This window comes from Populus euphratica, unplaced genomic scaffold, assembly GCF_000495115.2.
Source record: "Populus euphratica unplaced genomic scaffold, PopEup_1.0 scaffold313.1, whole genome shotgun sequence".
NCBI lineage: Eukaryota > Viridiplantae > Streptophyta > Magnoliopsida > Malpighiales > Salicaceae > Populus > Populus euphratica.
The window spans coordinates 61,265-78,180 of NW_011500199.1; the positions used below are offsets into that span (position 1 = coordinate 61,265).

The 16,916-nt window shown below is 35.8% G+C and overlaps 3 protein-coding genes and 2 long non-coding RNA genes across 6 annotated transcripts; 1 reads left to right on the forward strand and 4 right to left on the reverse strand.

Annotated features, from left to right (window-relative positions):
• Positions 1-1,047: 1,047 nt before the first annotated feature.
• On the forward strand, positions 1,048-1,942 carry LOC105111834 (uncharacterized). The gene is made up of 2 exons (XR_839661.1): positions 1,048-1,384; positions 1,445-1,942. It is a non-coding gene; the product is annotated as an uncharacterized LOC105111834 (long non-coding RNA).
• Positions 1,736-4,024, reverse strand: LOC105111833 (vignain-like). Its single transcript, XM_011007297.1, has 4 exons — positions 3,245-4,024; positions 2,789-3,024; positions 2,552-2,692; positions 1,736-2,406 (listed from the first exon to the last, which is right to left on the reverse strand). The coding sequence occupies exons 1-4, from the start codon at positions 3,684-3,686 to the stop codon at positions 2,143-2,145; spliced, it is 1,083 nt and encodes a 360-aa protein (XP_011005599.1). The 5' UTR covers positions 3,687-4,024; the 3' UTR covers positions 1,736-2,142.
• Positions 4,025-5,167: 1,143 nt separating this feature from the next.
• LOC105111835 (vignain) lies at positions 5,168-7,630 on the reverse strand. Its single transcript, XM_011007298.1, has 4 exons — positions 6,455-7,630; positions 5,992-6,227; positions 5,748-5,888; positions 5,168-5,591 (listed from the first exon to the last, which is right to left on the reverse strand). The coding sequence occupies exons 1-4, from the start codon at positions 6,900-6,902 to the stop codon at positions 5,328-5,330; spliced, it is 1,089 nt and encodes a 362-aa protein (XP_011005600.1). The 5' UTR covers positions 6,903-7,630; the 3' UTR covers positions 5,168-5,327.
• Positions 7,631-9,033: 1,403 nt separating this feature from the next.
• LOC105111836 (uncharacterized) lies at positions 9,034-12,225 on the reverse strand. Of its 2 annotated transcripts, XR_839664.1 has the most exons (3): positions 11,867-12,042; positions 9,156-9,512; positions 9,034-9,048 (listed from the first exon to the last, which is right to left on the reverse strand). It is a non-coding gene; the product is annotated as an uncharacterized LOC105111836 (long non-coding RNA). The 2 variants fall into 2 exon arrangements; XR_839663.1 differs by lacking the exon at positions 9,034-9,048 and having other exon boundaries at positions 9,205-9,512; positions 11,867-12,225.
• A 767-nt stretch (positions 12,226-12,992) lies between these two features.
• Positions 12,993-16,619, reverse strand: LOC105111837 (Transducin/WD40 repeat-like superfamily protein). Its single transcript, XM_011007299.1, has 5 exons — positions 16,417-16,619; positions 16,119-16,245; positions 15,740-15,921; positions 15,437-15,632; positions 12,993-14,241 (listed from the first exon to the last, which is right to left on the reverse strand). Coding segments are annotated over exons 1-5 (1,530 nt in total). The 5' UTR covers positions 16,419-16,619; the 3' UTR covers positions 12,993-13,218.
• Positions 16,620-16,916: the final 297 nt, after the last annotated feature.

Sequence of the window (16,916 nt, forward strand, 5' to 3'; positions counted from 1 at the left end):
ATCAGACACTAAGTATGAAGAAAAAACTAATTAAAGAATTGCATTAATTTTTTTATGGACAATGCACTTTCCTATGATAAGAGAAAAAAATAAGTAAAAAAATGATTTTCGATGGCCAACCAAAAATGAAGAAAAAATTATGTCAAGCCCCCTCTATTCCTAACCAATTCAGTAATGCAAATTGACTCTCTGAGAATAAAAAAACAGTCTTAAAAGCAACATCTCTCAATTATGTGAAAAAGACCTTAAATATTATTATAATATTCCAATCAATGGTATAATAAATTTAAAAACACAGTAAAAACTTTTTTTTTTTAATTTTTTGTATAATAAAAATGCTTTAGGTTTAGTGCTAAAATCTCGGTATAATACACACAAGTAAATATTGTGAAAAGGTACTTATTATGTAATTTGTTGGTAAATAAATTATTTTACTTTGTGGTTATAAACTTATAATTAATATAATATGCAGGTGTTTATAGACATAATTATTTATATAAAAGAAATTATTTAAGAATTCATATATCAAATATCAAAAATCGCATTCATATAAATTACATTTGCACCAATTATATTAAAGCAAAACGTCTCAAAATCGTATACCAAACACAAAAAATCTTTTTTTAGAAATTGAGTTTTCATTATCTAAAAAATCAAATACCAAATGACGCCTGTAGAATGATTTTAGATTCCAAAAGTATTCATAGGATGGGCACCCAATTAATTAAAGAGTGATTGGCTGGAATTAATATCAGTATACCCACACAAAAAATTAAAAAGAAAAAAATCTTAAATATCCCATAAAAATAACAATTTTAGTAGTATTTAAAAAAATTATTTAAGATTGTGGTAATGGTTATTTTTTATTTAAAAATATATTAAAATAATATTTTTTTATTTTTTAAAATTTATTTTTAACTTTACTAAATAATAACAATAAAAAAAATTTATTTTAAAGCAATAAAATAAATTCAAAGATTTTTAAAATCATTTTTTGAATATAAAAACAAATGCACTCCAAATGAGCTGGCGAATGGTGATTGATGACCCGGTACCCAATCCTATACTGCCAACGTAATCAAGGGCTCCCTCGCAGCTTGCACAATCATCCTCACAATATTTATTTACACTCGTATTTTTAAGCGCCTAATACAGTCCACGACAGAAAATGGCAACCAGCACCACCAATCCTGCTTGGGGGGGATGGGCTTGACTTTCAGAGATTGCCTGGTGTGGTCAAAACTTAAGTGGGCTACTCTCAGGGTCACGTCCCTGATCCCACTTACAAGCTGGTATGCACCAACACCACCAACCACGTTGAAGTTGTTCTTGTCCAATTTGACCCGGAAGTTTGCCCATATACCGACATCCTCTCTCTTTTCTGGTCTTAGTTGACTTTGCTGGCAAATTTCCGATGGATTGATGTTTTGGTTTGATTTTACAGGGTGGTGATGTTGGTACACAGTGTAGATCAGGGATTTACTACTACAATGAGGCCCAAGCTAAGTTAGCCCAGGAATCAAAGGAAGCTAAGCAGTTGGAATTGAAGGATAGCAAGGTTGTGACAGAAATTCTGCCAGCAAAGAGATTTTACAGAGCTGAAGAGTACCATCAGCAGTATCTGGCGAAATGTGGAGGTCAAGGTGTTAAACAGTCTGCTGAAAAATGTTGCAATGACCCTATTAGATGCTATGGTTGAACCTTTTTCTTTTATATATATAAAAAACATCCTTTTGATGAATAATATAAGAATTACACTACTGGGGCTATTTTGAATGTGAAAAATTCATTTTGTTTCAAATCGGATTCCACATTTCAAACTGGTCTTGATAGTTTGGTTTCACTTTACTAGGTTGTCCTGTCCGCTTGCACCACGTATCAATATGCTTATTGTGTACTGTATTCTAAAGACATCCTAGTAACAATGAACCTCCCTTTTTTTTGTTTCATATACCGTGTTTCATTTACGCAGACAAGGTATTTTGGAAATATTTATTCATCCCTGACCAGTAAATGGATTTGAAGCAGGTACATCGTTAACAAAAGATTGTATTTGTTCAAGAGACCTGAAAGTTTCAAAACTTGATACAGTATAAGCAACATGAAATGACAGCAAACTGAAGTCAATGGTATATGTGTAGTTTAGAGTTCGTCCTTGGGAGAATCTGTGGGTCCTATAGGATTGTTTGAGGATTTCTTGATAGGATAAGAAGCCTCCATTGCGATACCACAGAGTCCCCTTCGGTCAGCGATGCCACGCTGCATCCTGATGTAGCCTTTCTCTCCCCATTCAGGTCCCCAGGAATTCCTCACAATCCAGTACCTAGTGCCATCAACTGTTGTTCCATAGCCTACAATTGCAACTCCATGATCCAGCTCTTTTCCACACTCTCCAGTAAATACACCCTGCGTTGATATTGATACTCAATTTGTAAATGTTTAATCACAAATGCCTTGGCATTTTGAATTTTGAATTTCTCATTGTCTTGTCTGGTGGCAATTCCTTCTTTAAATTGTCTAGTTTTCAGGAACTTTTCCGAAATTAATTTACCTCTGAGTAGAACTGGAAATCTGAACCTCCAGCGTCTATGGCAACAGATACGGGTTGGTTTGCAACAGCTTTTAGTAATGCATTCTCATTATTACGAGGCACATCCTCATGTCCATCAATAGACACTGCTGGCTGGTTTGCCTGCAAAAAACATAAAAAAGAGTAATACTTTGTGTTGATCATGCTCGAGCAATTTACTACTTCCACCAACCATATTAGTTGAATGTGGAAAAACACCTTGTTAGCATCACAGTGTCCATCTTGAGCACGGTAAGGATAATTAGCTTCCGTTGTTATGCCCTTCTGTTTCGTAATGAACTCAAAAGCATAATCCATTAGCCCTCCATTACATCCATGGTTTTCCCCAGTGTTACAGTCCACCAACTCCTGCTCAGACAAAGATATCAACTTATTTGTCTTAATAAAGTTAATACCTTCAACAGCTACAATTGTCGAAAATGCCCAGCAACTTCCTGCACCACATTGGAAACATTTTACAATTAAACAGCGATCAATTGTTCTACCCCTCATTTCTGACAGTGCTATGTTCAGAAGGGAGGTAACCCCTATTTTTGCTTAATCAAAGCACGAGTATATTCCCTTGTACATGTTTGTTGCATGCCTGAACGAGCTAAAGAAGGGAAATACTAGGGTGAATCTATATTCATGTGAGAAATGAAAAATAAGCCTTACCGCATTTGCCCTGGTCCTTAACAGTAGTGACGGCGCCTTTCTTCCTCCAATCAATAGAGGCTGGTACTTTGTCTATGTTCCCGTACATGAAGCTTCCATTTCCCAGCGGTGCTCCCCGAAACATAGTATGATGCTTAACTTTAGAGCTAGCATAAGCGGTCCTGAATTCATGGTTAGTCATGTCTGCAAACTCATTCAACTTCAACTTATAAGGCTTATCCATCTTGTTAGTATTTTGAACATGCAAGACATTAGCCCTGAACACATTGAAACGCTTGCGTTTCTCGTCAAGACTCGTAGAAACAGTGTGGTGGCTCCTCCACTTCTCATACAAATCCCACAAACTTTCCTCGGATTCTAAATCCTTTTCATGGAAATCAAAACTCTCGGTGAATCCTAAAACCAAAGCTAAATAAAGAGCAACAAATACGAGTTTCTTCATTTTCGTTTATTTGCTAGACTAGAACTCAACACAAGATGGGAAATAATTAGGAACTAATGATGGCTTTATATAGAGAAACGAAAGGAGAGGAATGATGGAAGATAAGTAGAACAAACCAGAATAGAAAAAAATAAAAATGAAGAAGTTACAAGTTCCTTAAGGGCATCAATTATCTGTATATAATAATCGATCAATGTACAAGAATCACCATATATAGTTTCAGTTCTTTCCATTGATATTGAAGGAATTTTATCAGGTTTTTGTCATCATATTGAAAGTGTCATCTCTAGCTACGTCATTCCCTCTCCATTTCTTTATCAGGGTTCTTTAGAGAAGTTGAAGTGTTGAAAAGATATGAAATTGAGTGAAGTATTCTTTAAATGAGGGAAACGGTAGCTGATAGGAGTACTGGTTGCTTGTAACTCTTATTTTCTTCATTTTTAAGAACCAACCTGTCCTCTTGTATCTTGCCTAGGAATCTTTCAGCTTTCATTTCTTATCTAACAAGTTATCAAGTCAAATTAACATTTGAAAGCACGAAGAAATTTTCAAAACTTGAAGAACAAGGATGCCATTTCATTGTCTCGGCCATCTGGGAAATGAATTGTCAGTGAACTTAGCTCGGCCCAATTCCTGTACATGTGAGAAGTTGCAGCAGATTGGATAAAGGGATGCTGGATCTCCAATTAGAAATTACAGAAAATTCCTGTCCTTTGTTTACTGTCTGGAGAACATATGATTAGGAATTAAGAAATTCAATCATGGAGCACTACTCTTCCTCTAAAGGCTTTAACTCGCATTTCTGGCTGCTTTACAGTGAATTCATTCGTTGACTCGCCAGGGAAACATACAACCATGAAACTAAGCTGATTCCATGTGCATTGTTAGACTGACCAGGGAAACATACAACCATGACCATTGTTAGATTGAAATTTGAAAGTGGTAGCTTTAGGCTCCAGTCATTTCTATGTGCATCAGAATTCAGATTTCTCTTTTTCTCCGCCATAGAGAGTACATGCTATAAGCATCCTCCTACAGCTACCCAACTAACATCATCCATAAGCCGATTCGGAACACTGTAGTTATCTGTCATTCAATTAAATCATTCTCGTATACTGAAATGATGCCCCCTTTTAGCATAAATGTGAAATTTCAACTTTTTAGGTGAAAAGAATTAGTCCGAAATTTTAATTTTTTTAATCTCAGATGTCATGTCCTTATACAATGCTGATAAATAATGATGCCCGTTTAACATGTCCTGAAGCAACTTGCCGATAGAGAAATCATAAATCGTGATTCTTTGCCTTGTAAAGCGGGCAGCTGCTGTTATTTGGGAGAAAGCAAAATGCAATGGTTGACAGCTTTGTTGGGTTCTTTAACGACAAGGCAAATACTCCTGACATTGCCTTGGATGGTTTAGGACTTGATTGACTTGCTTTCCTTGTTTTGTTTCAAGTTTCTTAAGTTCTGCAACTGTGAAGTTTTTCAAAAATTTATTCTTCAATATATAGTATAACATTTTAAGAAATTACATCATGATCAAATTAGGGATACGTTATTTTTAAGACGCAAATCTGATACAGCAGGAAAAACAACTGAAATGGATAGCAATTCTGAAACCAATGATATTGCTTATGTAGTTTAGAGTTCATCCTTGGGGGAAGATTTGGTTCCTGAAGGATTAGTTGAGGAGTTTTTGATAGGATATGAAGCCTCCATAGCAATACCACAGAGTCCTTCCTTGTCAGAGATGCCTCGCTGCATCCTGATGTAACCTTTCTCTCCCCATTCAGGTCCCCAGGAATTTCTAACAATCCAGTACTTAGTTCCATCAAGAGTTGTTCCATAGCCCACAACTGCCACTCCATGATCCAGCTCGGTTCTGCACTCTCCAGTGAAGACACCCTGCATTTCCCATTAAGCTTGTAAATAATTTTGTTTCAAATGCTAGTCGTTTGACAGACTACTCAAATGAACATTCTATTCATCATCTTTGCAAAGTGAGAATTCTCGGATTAAGGCTAAATTCACAAAGTATTTCAGTAACTTTCTGAAATTTACCTCGGAGTAGAACTGGAAATCTGAACCCCCAGCATCTATGGCTACAGATACTGGTTGGTTTGCAGCAGCTTTCAGTAATGCATCCTCATCATTTTCAGGAACTTTCTCATACCCATCAATAGACACTGCCGGGTTGTTTTCCTGTAAAAAATGGAGTCTTACTTTTATGTTATGCTGATCGTAATTTAGCATTGATTAGTTAATAAATTAAATTTAGTAACGTAAATGTAATAAGAAATGAAACCTTTGCAGCATCACAGTGTCCATCTTTAGCTTTATAAGGATAAATAGACTCTGTTGTTATGCCTCCCTTTTTCTTAATGAACTCAAAAGCATATTCCATTAGCCCTCCATTACATCCTTGATTTTCTGTAGTGTCACAATCCACCAACTCTTGCTCAGACAAAGATACTAGCTTATTTGTCTTAATATAATTAATACCCTCAACTGCAACTATGGTTGAAAACGCCCAGCAACTTCCTGTACCACATTGAAAAGGATATAAGAATTAAATTGCAAGCAATCCAAGCAAGCAAGGAAGGATGAAAATTTGCAGTGCTGTTTTTTGATAGGTCTATGCTCAAATGGGATGCAGCCTTTCTTTCTTAATCAAATATCATGCATGTTGCTTTGTGATGAATGAACGAATTGTAGAATTGAAAAAATAAGGTAAACCTTCATTGTAAGAAATGAAACGTGAGCCTTACCACATTGACCCTGGTCCTTAACAGCAGTCACAGCACCCTTCTTTCTCCAGTCAACAGATGTTGGGACTTTGTCTACCTTCCCATACATGAAGCTCCCATTTCCTCGTGGTGTCCCGCGGAACATCCTATGATGTTTAACCTTTGATCCAGCATATACAGACCTGAATTCATGGTTAGTCATGTCTGCAAACTTGTTCAATTTCAACTTATAGGGCTTACCCATCTTGTTAGTTTTGTGAACATGCATAACATTTTCCTTGAACACATTGAAACGTTTGTGTTTCTCATCAAGACTTGTTGAAACGGTATGATGGCTCCTCCATCTCTCATACAAGTCCCACAAACTTTCCTCAGATTCCAAATCTTTTTCATGAAAATCCAAACTCTCAGTGATACCTAAAACCAAGGCTAAAGAAAGAGCAACAACTAAGAATTTCTTCATTTCCATTTGCTAAGCTAGAACTCAACACAAGATGGGGAATAAAGAACTACTATTGGTTGCTTTATATAGAGAAATGAAACAATAGTGGAAGATATGTAGATCAAGTTGTAGAATAGAACAAAGGATCATTAATTAATGATGTTACAAGTTCCTTATGGGCATCAACTATTTATGTATAATAATGGAGGAGGATATGGAGATAGTGTTTGAGAAATATGGAAAACAAACTCTCTGTGTACAAATGGAGTGATTTCAACTAAACAAGAAAGTCCAAATATAAGTGAGTTTGGTTCACATGTATATATCAGAAGGAAGGATACAAGTAGTTCCTGAGCAGTTAATAACATAAAAAACTTGTGGGCTTAGGGCATTTTACAGGATGATCCTTACATGCAGAACACGCTATCGCACCATGTTATGATATAAGAAGGAGAGGAGAAGAGAAAACGGGTGGTGACGACTGATTTTCTAAAATGGTTGCGTCCATGGAAGCTTTTGAGCCACGATAGTTTTGCAAATTGGGAAATAAAGTTGCCTGCAACTGTTTCGGCTTTAACTGAATCCACTGATCATAAAAGCCTTTGAAATGGTTTGGTAGAAAAACTGTAAAGGGATTGAGTGAATTCTGCAAGAAAAATCTATTTTCAGACCCAACGAAACATCAGGTCGGAGAACTCTCTCCAGATTATGGCACTGAGCCACGTTTATTGCACATGTGTGCCCACCGGCTACTGCCAAACTTTCCCACAAATTGAGGTTAAAAGTGGATGAAATGTTCTTTAATTACCACCAACGTGACCATTCAGTATCTACCTTTTGCGTTTTTTTTTTGGTTGTTGTGGGATTATTTATTGAAGGATCAATTATCCTCAGGTAGTTTGCTGATGTAGTAGTAAGACAATGAATCAATTGAAAAATCCAATTTCTTTAAACTGAAAATGACTGGATTTTTTGTCAAGGCATTGCTTGTAGGACTACACTAGCGTAGGGTGTTGGGTACTTATCCCTTCCACGGTTACAGCTCAAACCACACTATATTATCACTTCCGCGGTCACGAAAACATCCATGAAGCTTAGCTGTCGTTGGATTTTCAGCATTTTTCAAAAGCTAGTCATCCCTTCTTGAAATGACAAAAGATTTTGATATAATATCACTTATGAGCTAGAAGACGGACATGATTTTCTGCTCGAACTAAAGGTGTTGCGTGCCTTGTTCATCTTATAAGAAATCATGGCAGGCATGAACCCCAGTTCAAATGATTAACGATCCTAAAGTACGGCTCAATTCTTGAGGACATGTAAATAATTAAGGAAATCCAAAATACCAAGGCTGGGCTGTTCCTTCGTCATCTATCATCAATATATCCAAGCTCGGCAGTTTCTCTGCCATCTATTAACATGGCAAGCCGGGAGTAGGCCAGGTAATACAAGTAGAACCATAGCAAGAAACCTTTCTTGTAGCATTATAGTTTGATTGATTGATCCGGTACACCCCGAGCAAGTATAGAAGCATTGGTAAAGCAAACTGGAAGAAGAAATTAGTTAACAACGAACAATCTCTAGAAGTTGGCCGGAGAGAAATACCAGTTCACAAACATACTGGTAACTTGGCCTGGAGTTGAAGGAAAAAAAGAGAGCATGCAAATGCTTGTGGTCATCTTATTAACTTCATTAGATAACAGCATTGGGCTTCTTCAATCTACAAGGTGGCAACGGAGGTCTGTTTCCAGGAAGAACATTATGGTTTTGTGACTGCAAACGGGTAAAGGAAGAGAATGGCAGAATACAGGACCACCAACAGACCTGCATGTTAACTCCTTTAATTTATCGTGGGACTTCAATTATCAGCCATATAAATGCTTTACAGGAAGATAACTAACAACGGTTCACTGAAACTACTGACTTTTGCAGAATCATCCCAGACAATTGATCATGCTGTTTTTAGCATACCATATCTATGAAACCTCAACTCTTATATCCCCAACTCCCAATTAAGTCCATATAGCACGGGCAATCTGTGCTTTACAATAATTGCAGTTGCAGGTTCAAAAGAATTAAAGACATGATGAAGCTGAAATCACATCAAGCAGTCTAGCTAATGCAATGGCTATATTCCTCTTCTCTCTTTAGTGCCAAAGAGTACTGAAATGGCCTTATTAATTATTATCTCTTATAGTATGACTAATTAAGGCATGCAACTCTTTCAATAATAGCAGCTATTACTTCAACAAACAATTAAACATAGAGTACTGAAATGGCCTTATTAATTATTATCTCTTATGGTATGATTAATTAAGGCATGCAACTCTTTCAATAATAGCAGCTATTACTTCAACAAACAATTAAACAATTTCCATATGTCGTCCATCAAAAAAGAAGAATAAGCAACAAGAGATAAGAAAAGATGGCATGAACAAACTAATTTGCCAATTCATTTATTTTCAGTGACAACATTTGTAAAACTAAGCACCAACCAATTATGGTACTTTGGGGAAATGAGGGAAATTGAAATTTGACCATACAAGTAACTCATGCAATAGCATCCTTATCTCTAGCTTGTCGCAATAACTCTTCTCTGACCCTCTTGATCTCCATCTCCTTTTCAAATCTTTCTTGCTGAAAGGATGATAGACAAACCCAATTAATGGCAAGTATTTATACACAAAAACTAAAAATTCAAGTAAGAATTTGATAAAACAGTGGGTATAAAAGACACTCCCAGTAGTATGATGATGAAGATGAATAAAAAATGTTTTTAAACAGCAACACAGTTTATTTTTCTGACGACATATATTGCTCTGCATACTTTTCATAAATACTTCCAATTAAAATTTGGTCTCCGTGTCTGCAATGCTATCTACAGTTCTCAAACTTGTCATTCCTTCTCCAAGCAAATAAATCAACTCAAACAATTTAAAACCACTAAAATGATAGCTTTGACACATCCATGTGCCACCTTCTGCCTTGACAAAATCAGCTACAGGACATGAGTTATCTGTAATGTCTACAACAAGAATCGTTAACTATACCCATTGTTGTACTAAATTCCTATGTCTACTAAAAGCAGCTATTCGGATACAAGAAAAAGTTTCAAGCTTTGCAACCAGAAAATTGTCCCTCCATAATGACATACTTCAATTAGCATTCATGCTAATGTATAACAACCAGAAACTTTTAACTTATCATTAAGAAGCATATCAAACTCTGGACATCCTCTGTGAGACTAACTCATCCTCCATATAGTTCAAGGCCTGATTTATTACAATCTACATTGTCCATGGCCCAAGCAAGATCATCTTAAAGGTTTCCATTTATTTTAAGATATTTCCTATTTAAGAACCAGATGGCACAAATAAAATCTCATATAAATAATTTCAAAGCTGGCTAATCAGTAAGGAAAAAAAACCTTGAATTGACAATGATGTCCGGTAATCCACCTAATCCAAAGCCAGATATGCTTTCTTTGGTGGAAGGATAAAAATAAAGAGCACTGAAGGAGTGAAACAAAAGAATGTAGAGCAATCCTTCCCTCTAGTTGTTTAGTTATTGAGATGAGCAATGAAACAAGAAAAAAAACACAGATAAAAACACAGAAGCTCATGCCTTCCTTATACTATCCCTCCAGTTTAGATGGATTGGAAAAATGTGAACCTTGGAGGAGAGAATAGAACTTCTCCCATTTCTTGGGTGTGTATCCTCTTAACCTGATTGAATGGGTACTTCATCCCTCTAATCATTTCCCTCCCTCCCTACCCATCCATCCTGTTAAACATTGTGTGAATACATATCCATCGAAATTCATGCAACAGGATGTGGTACACAAGAATGTATAATTGCAGCTTAAAAAATGAATGAAAAGCTAGTCTTTGCCAATGAAAATCACAGTAGAACCTTTGCAATAGAAAGACACAAAGGATCAAAAGGAGAAACTTCACCTACAATCAAAACATTTCCAGATACCTTATCTATCAAAACCATAACATGCTATTCATCTTTTAAAACTTCTATAACTAAAGTAGCACTATCCTGCACTGTAAAACAATAAAGGGGAGAAAGAGGGTGCAATTTAGGACAGAAACCAAGTCCAGAATCATTTCAAAAAAATTTAGAGTTACCCTATCACCACAACAAATTAACAGATGCTCAGTGATTGATAGAGCCACTTTTTTCATAGAATATGTTTTACTTGTGGAGATTAATCAGATCAATGGTACAAAAGTGGCTGGTAACAGAAAACTAATTAACCCAAGCAGCTGTCTTGCGGGGACTGCAGCACCAAAACTTAAAGAACGCCCATAACACATTTTTCATTATTAGTCACTAATCTCAATAACGAGACTGCAAGCAATAAAATCACAATCTATTAGAAAGAAGTTGCAGAAATGCCAAAAAAGAATTACGCAAGACCATATCTTTAGTATATTTCATCAAGCCTATCATTAGAAATCTTTCAAAAACTCAAATATAGGCATGCATTGTGAAAGGAAAGGATACCCCATTGTCAACCAAATACAAAGACCCGACAATCAATAAATTGATCTCTTGTACTTCTAGCAGGTCAAGATTTCTTCTAGGAACCCAAACTTAATAGAATGTTTTCTATTAAGCTAGCTAGTAAGGATTTCAATTATCTTTCTCATTATCCCATTTCATAAATAAATCAATCAATTTCTAAGGGCATATTCAACTGTACCATCAAATTACAAAAAAAAAAAAAACCCACATACATTTTAATCAAGTAAACTATTTTCATAGTAAGAAATGAAGATTATCCAAGAACAAAGAAACAAATTTATACGATCATTAGACAAATTAGTGAAGACCCATAATAAGAAATGAGTTGGAAAGCTCCAATTCACACTTAGTTTTTGTTTTTGAAAAAGAAAAGGAACGAAGGATGTGATCAGAAACAATATTCAATTCAAACTTGAAAAAACAAGAAGGAAGTGAAGAAGAGATGAGAGACGAACCTTCTCATCCTGGCGAAGAGCATTCCAGACATGGATTTTGTCCATAGTTTGCCAAAATAAAAAGGCTCCCACTGACATGGCGAAAAAGCCGGCCACTTTCACCATCTTCGCTTAGCTTAGCTTCTCTTCGCTTCCTCCAAAGAGTCTCTGAATTGGGAATCAGATCTAATGGTGGATGGATAGACGCGGCTTGGATTCAATGGCCTATATCTTAATGATGGGACTGCACAAGATTAAGGCCCACGTGATTAGCTAATACTGTAACTCTGGCCCAATCTCACAAGACCTTCTCTTTTCTTTTTCTATTTTCCAAACAGATTTAACTTCTTCTTTTTTTCTTTTTACACAAAATAATAAAATGGAACTTCTAGCCTCTGGTCCAAATAAAAAATAGTTTTTATTTGGACCTTCAAAAATGAAAAATCAAACAGTGCATTTTCATTATTTTATATATATATATATTTTAATTATAGTTATAAAACTTAATTTGGAGTCTCAATTTTTAAAAATAATTCAAGAATGTGATTCAAGACCTGATTGTAGATTAGATGAGTTAATCAGTAAACTAGAGGATTAACATAAATTTTGAGTTTTCTTTTTATGAAAACAAAATCCCTAAACAATGTTCATAAACAATGCTCAAAGCCAGCTTAAGCTAAGGTTTACTTGTACACGAACCCTAGATCCCAACTTAATAAAAAATGCGTAAGAGTAAGAATAAGTAAAGTATATTTATTAAAAAAAACCCCAAATACAAAATGAAAATCACCTTCATTTAACAAAAAAAAAAAACCCAAATACAAAATGAAAATTATCAAACTTATATGTCAACCATACATTAAAAAAAAAAATCTTAAATATTTCTTAAATTTCACATAAAATGAATAAAATTTTATGATCCTAAACACAAACGCCTCCTTGTCCTGTAGACATTATTCAGAAGAGGAAATTATGCATGTCATCACTTGAACATCCTCTTACTTTCCAACTCTGCACAAATCAATTTCCAACAGGTTCCTTTGTGGAAATTATTAAATGCCCTTGTACTGTAATCTTAGAAACTTGAAACACAAGGACAGGTACATTAAACAGTACGAAGCACAAAACCAGTAGATCAAGAACGTTATTAGAAGAAAAAAAAGAACCTGTCGTGCTCTTTCAGCAATTGAATTCAACCAACAGAAGCATTCAGTAAGAATAAACTAATCAACTATGTCTGTACAGAAGAAGAATTTTTTGCCATATTGCTAACTTTGGGTTCCATTAACTTGATAATGGAAGTGTTCCACACTTGTTTGAAGAAATTCTCCGTGTAGACAACCTATCATATTTACAAGTGAAGACGCAAACCATCATGTCCAGTTATAGATAATTCCATTCTTGTCAGAAGAGGCTAGTGGTTTCCCAAGACCACTCCATGAACAACAAAGGACTGGAGCTGTGTGTTCCTTCAGGGTGCTTACTATATCACCTTGAGATATTGACCAAATATGCACAGATCCATCAGCTGAACCAGCAGCAACATAGTGGTCATCAGGACTGATACAGGAGCGACTCCAATTAGAAGCCACTCTGTTTCCAGTTGCTCTTAGAGTGCCACAAACTTCCAAGGACCGCATATCAAATAAGTTATGCAAGTTGTCTCTCCCACTTGTCAGTACAACACTTCCATTTCGAGACACAGATATAGACGTGACAGCAAGCGAATGTGCAGCAACTTCACTAAGTAGCTTTCCTGTCTGAATATCCCACAAACGAAGATTCCCATCAACATGGCCTGAACAGATAGTCTGTCCATCCATGCTGAAGCAAAGAGAATTGCAGTTGCTGTGGAAAATGATCGTGTTGGTGCAGAAGCCTTTTTGCAGATCCCACACTTTTATGGTACGATCATAAGCAGCACTGACAACATGACGAGTTGAAATTTTGCTGACATCAACAGCACACACTTTATCAGTGTGACCTGTGAGAGTGTGACGTACTCGCCCTGTGGTAACATCCCATACATACAAGTTGTTTGAGCTGCTAGCTGCAATGATGGATCTATTGTCATGAGTAATGGAAAGATCAAGAACAGAGCCAAGACAACCATAAAGAGTGTGACATAATGATCCTGTATTTGTATCCCACATCTTGATTGACCGGTCTTGTCCCCCACTAATCAATTTTCCAGAATTGTACTCAAACAATATAGAAGCACAGCCACCCTCATGAGCAGTGATCTTGTGCTTGCATGTAGAAGGGATCGTTGATTCAACAAAGTACTCGGCACCATCTTCATTTCGCCGGACAACTCCATCCACTTGTTGCCTAGCAAGGCTCTCTAAACCACTTGCCTTGAGCCGATCAATCATTTCTTCATAAAGTGCATTAGCCTAAGTTCATAAGGACATCTTTAGTTAACTGCATTTATACCAGCAATAAAGCAGGAAGAAAATAATTCCCACATGCATCTTCTCAGAAGCAAAAGCAAGAACTTAAAGACACTGTATGCAAACTCCACAATTTCACAGCAGATTAGATGAAGGTTGGTTCTGCAGATTGGTTTCAGCATCTTTTGCAATGCATGTTCACTCTGAATCACTCAACTTACAAAAGAGTACAACCTCTCAAGTGTCTCGTTGCATATGCAACTTTCTCTACCATGAAAATACACGAGTCCAGAGAAATGGGGAGACTTCTGTATGAAAACTTTTATACAACATCTGGAATTTCATACACAAAAAAGGAGCCAACAACCTACTGCAAATTCAATACCAGATCCAATCACAAACAAAACATATATTCTCTAGAATTTCTTAACCATCCATGGGCTTTATGAAGGAAATGATATGGAAATAAAACAATATATATACTCCCAAATGACCGCCAAAAAGGATCTTCCAGAGGAAACTACTTCAAGAAGTGTTGGTCAATTCTAAAAAAGTCAAGAAGAATTTCTTCTTCAGATTGATTTTTTTTGTCAAATACAAAAAACCCACAAAAATTCATATATAAAAAGGAGGCAAGCATATATTTCAGCAGCCACTAATGTTCTTCTAAAACAGCAAAACACTGATTGCCTGCCAAAATCTCACCCAATAGTTGATACTCATCAAAAAATGCACTGTGCATTATCAAACTATAGCAACACTGATAAGCAGCCAAGAAGATCTCAAAGTGTGCATATCAAGAATCCTAAGTTCATGGAGAGCTATTGAACATTTAATTGACTCGATGAATAAGCCATGTTCTGTGAAGCTGCACATGCAAATAATCACACAAGAGGAGGCAAGCATAGGAATGAGTCAAGTATGTTATTAGTCAAGTCAGTTAGCTAGTGTTTTGTTATTAGAATAAGTGCAGCTATTTAGTTGGAATCATTCGTAGAGTCTTGATTTCATGTAGTTGTGCTATTAAATTTAGGAAGAGCCCGTTATTTCCGTATGTATTTAAACTCTAGTAATATGCAGTAAAGGAACAAGTTGATTCAATAACAAATTGTTGTGGTTTATTCTCGCCCTAAGTAGAATCCTACTTACATATAATTACAACAGCTTTGACGGGGACCTATCAAACACTACAAAGTACCTCATTAAGGCGTTCGGCATCCTGCATCTTTTGTAGCATCCATCGATCAATCAACATCTTATTTTCAGCCTCAGCATTCTTAGCTTTGAGAGTCATCTCTTCCAATTGCGTTCTAACTGCCTGGTTCTCACTTATAACCAATTCTAATGCTTTAATCTTTTCCTCAAAATCCTCCTTCAACTGACCACACTCATCCCTGACGAAAAAACACAAGTCTAAATAACCCCACAAAGCCAAAAACATTAAAATCATCTATCTTCCTAACAGGATAAAAAACATAAGTAACAGGATAAAGAAGACAACCTTATTTGAGTAACCTCGTTTTGCAAATCAGTGATAGCTGCTTCCTTCTCTTGCAGTGAAGTCTTCGCTGCTCTCGATTCGGCCACCTCCACCACAAGTTGGTTGGATAAACGAGACTGCGCTTTGTAACATTGCTGAAGTTCTACTTCTAGATTTTCTGCTTTCTCTTTCCACTCTGATCCCTTCAATTATATACAAAAAACCAACTTGAACACGGCACTAATACTAATTAACTGCAATCTCATCATCATTATTATTAGTTTCAAGAAAAATACAATCATCAAGCCCAGAAAGAAAATTACCCCCCAAAAGAAAGCATGATTAGCGGTGAATAGCAAGTAAGAAATTAACAAAAAGAAAAAGGAATATGAAAGAAGACCTGAGAAATAATGGGCCTGGAAAGAGCAATAAAGGCAGGAGCATGAGCTCCTTCTTCCAGTAAATGCCGCTTCTTTAAAGCTTTCAACGCCTGCTTTATTGCTTCTCGACCAATCTCTTCTTGCGACCTTTAAAAAAAAATATTGGAAACCAAAATTAAGCGAAACAGTCGAGTTTTTGCTTATCTTTTTCTTCAAAAAAAGGTAGGAGGATCCGGAAGCGTAGGAGTTGCTTCTCTTTAAAAAAAAAAAAATCAAAGAAGAGAAAATTAATAAAGGAAACTGTTTTGATTTACTTACATATCGATCGACAAATTGATCGATTGGTTTTTCGTGGAATCAATTTCTTTCGGATTTTGGGGTTTGCGAGTAGAGGAGATGATAGGAGGAGCACCGCTTCTTCTCGCTTCAACTTTCAAGCAAAGAGAGATTGAAAATCAGAAAGGGTATTTCTGGAAATATAAAACTTAGAGGATGAAGAAACCAATAGGAAGGAAAGATTAAGTTCATTTTTTTCAAATGTTTTAAGGATATACTTAAAATATTTTAATAAATATTTTTTATTATTGATTTGAAGTTTATAACCTACTAATTAACCATATTTTCTCAATTTTATTTTAATTTTTTTATTAATAGACCAGTTGCTTATAAAATAATCAACTAAGGTCAACTATATCAATTTAAATTAATTTATATATAATTTAATTTTAAATCTAAATTAAATAAATAATAATAATTTCATTTTATGGAAAAACTTAATCGACCCGAGCAGACGGCAAGCCCGAAATAAAAAGATTAAC

What these genes read in the sequence shown, in the direction of transcription:
- LOC105111833 (XM_011007297.1), bottom strand. Translation starts at nt 3,686, where the DNA reads ATGAAGAAACTCGTATTTGTTGCTCTTTATTTAGCTTTGGTTTTAGGA. An exon ending in GACACTGTGATGCTAACAAG is followed by an intron (nt 2,693 to 2,788) that starts GTGTTTTTCCAC and finishes TGTTTTTTGCAG; the next exon opens with GCAAACCAGCCAGCAGTGTC. An exon ending in ATTTCCAGTTCTACTCAGAG is followed by an intron (nt 2,407 to 2,551) that starts GTAAATTAATTT and finishes ATATCAACGCAG; the next exon opens with GGTGTATTTACTGGAGAGTG.
- LOC105111835 (XM_011007298.1), bottom strand. Translation starts at nt 6,902, where the DNA reads ATGGAAATGAAGAAATTCTTAGTTGTTGCTCTTTCTTTAGCCTTGGTT. An exon ending in GACACTGTGATGCTGCAAAG is followed by an intron (nt 5,889 to 5,991) that starts GTTTCATTTCTT and finishes CATTTTTTACAG; the next exon opens with GAAAACAACCCGGCAGTGTC. An exon ending in ATTTCCAGTTCTACTCCGAG is followed by an intron (nt 5,592 to 5,747) that starts GTAAATTTCAGA and finishes TGGGAAATGCAG; the next exon opens with GGTGTCTTCACTGGAGAGTG.
- LOC105111837 (XM_011007299.1), bottom strand. An exon ending in AACGAGGTTACTCAAATAAG is followed by an intron (nt 15,633 to 15,739) that starts GTTGTCTTCTTT and finishes TTTTTTCGTCAG; the next exon opens with GGATGAGTGTGGTCAGTTGA. An exon ending in ATGCCGAACGCCTTAATGAG is followed by an intron (nt 14,242 to 15,436) that starts GTACTTTGTAGT and finishes TTATGAACTTAG; the next exon opens with GCTAATGCACTTTATGAAGA.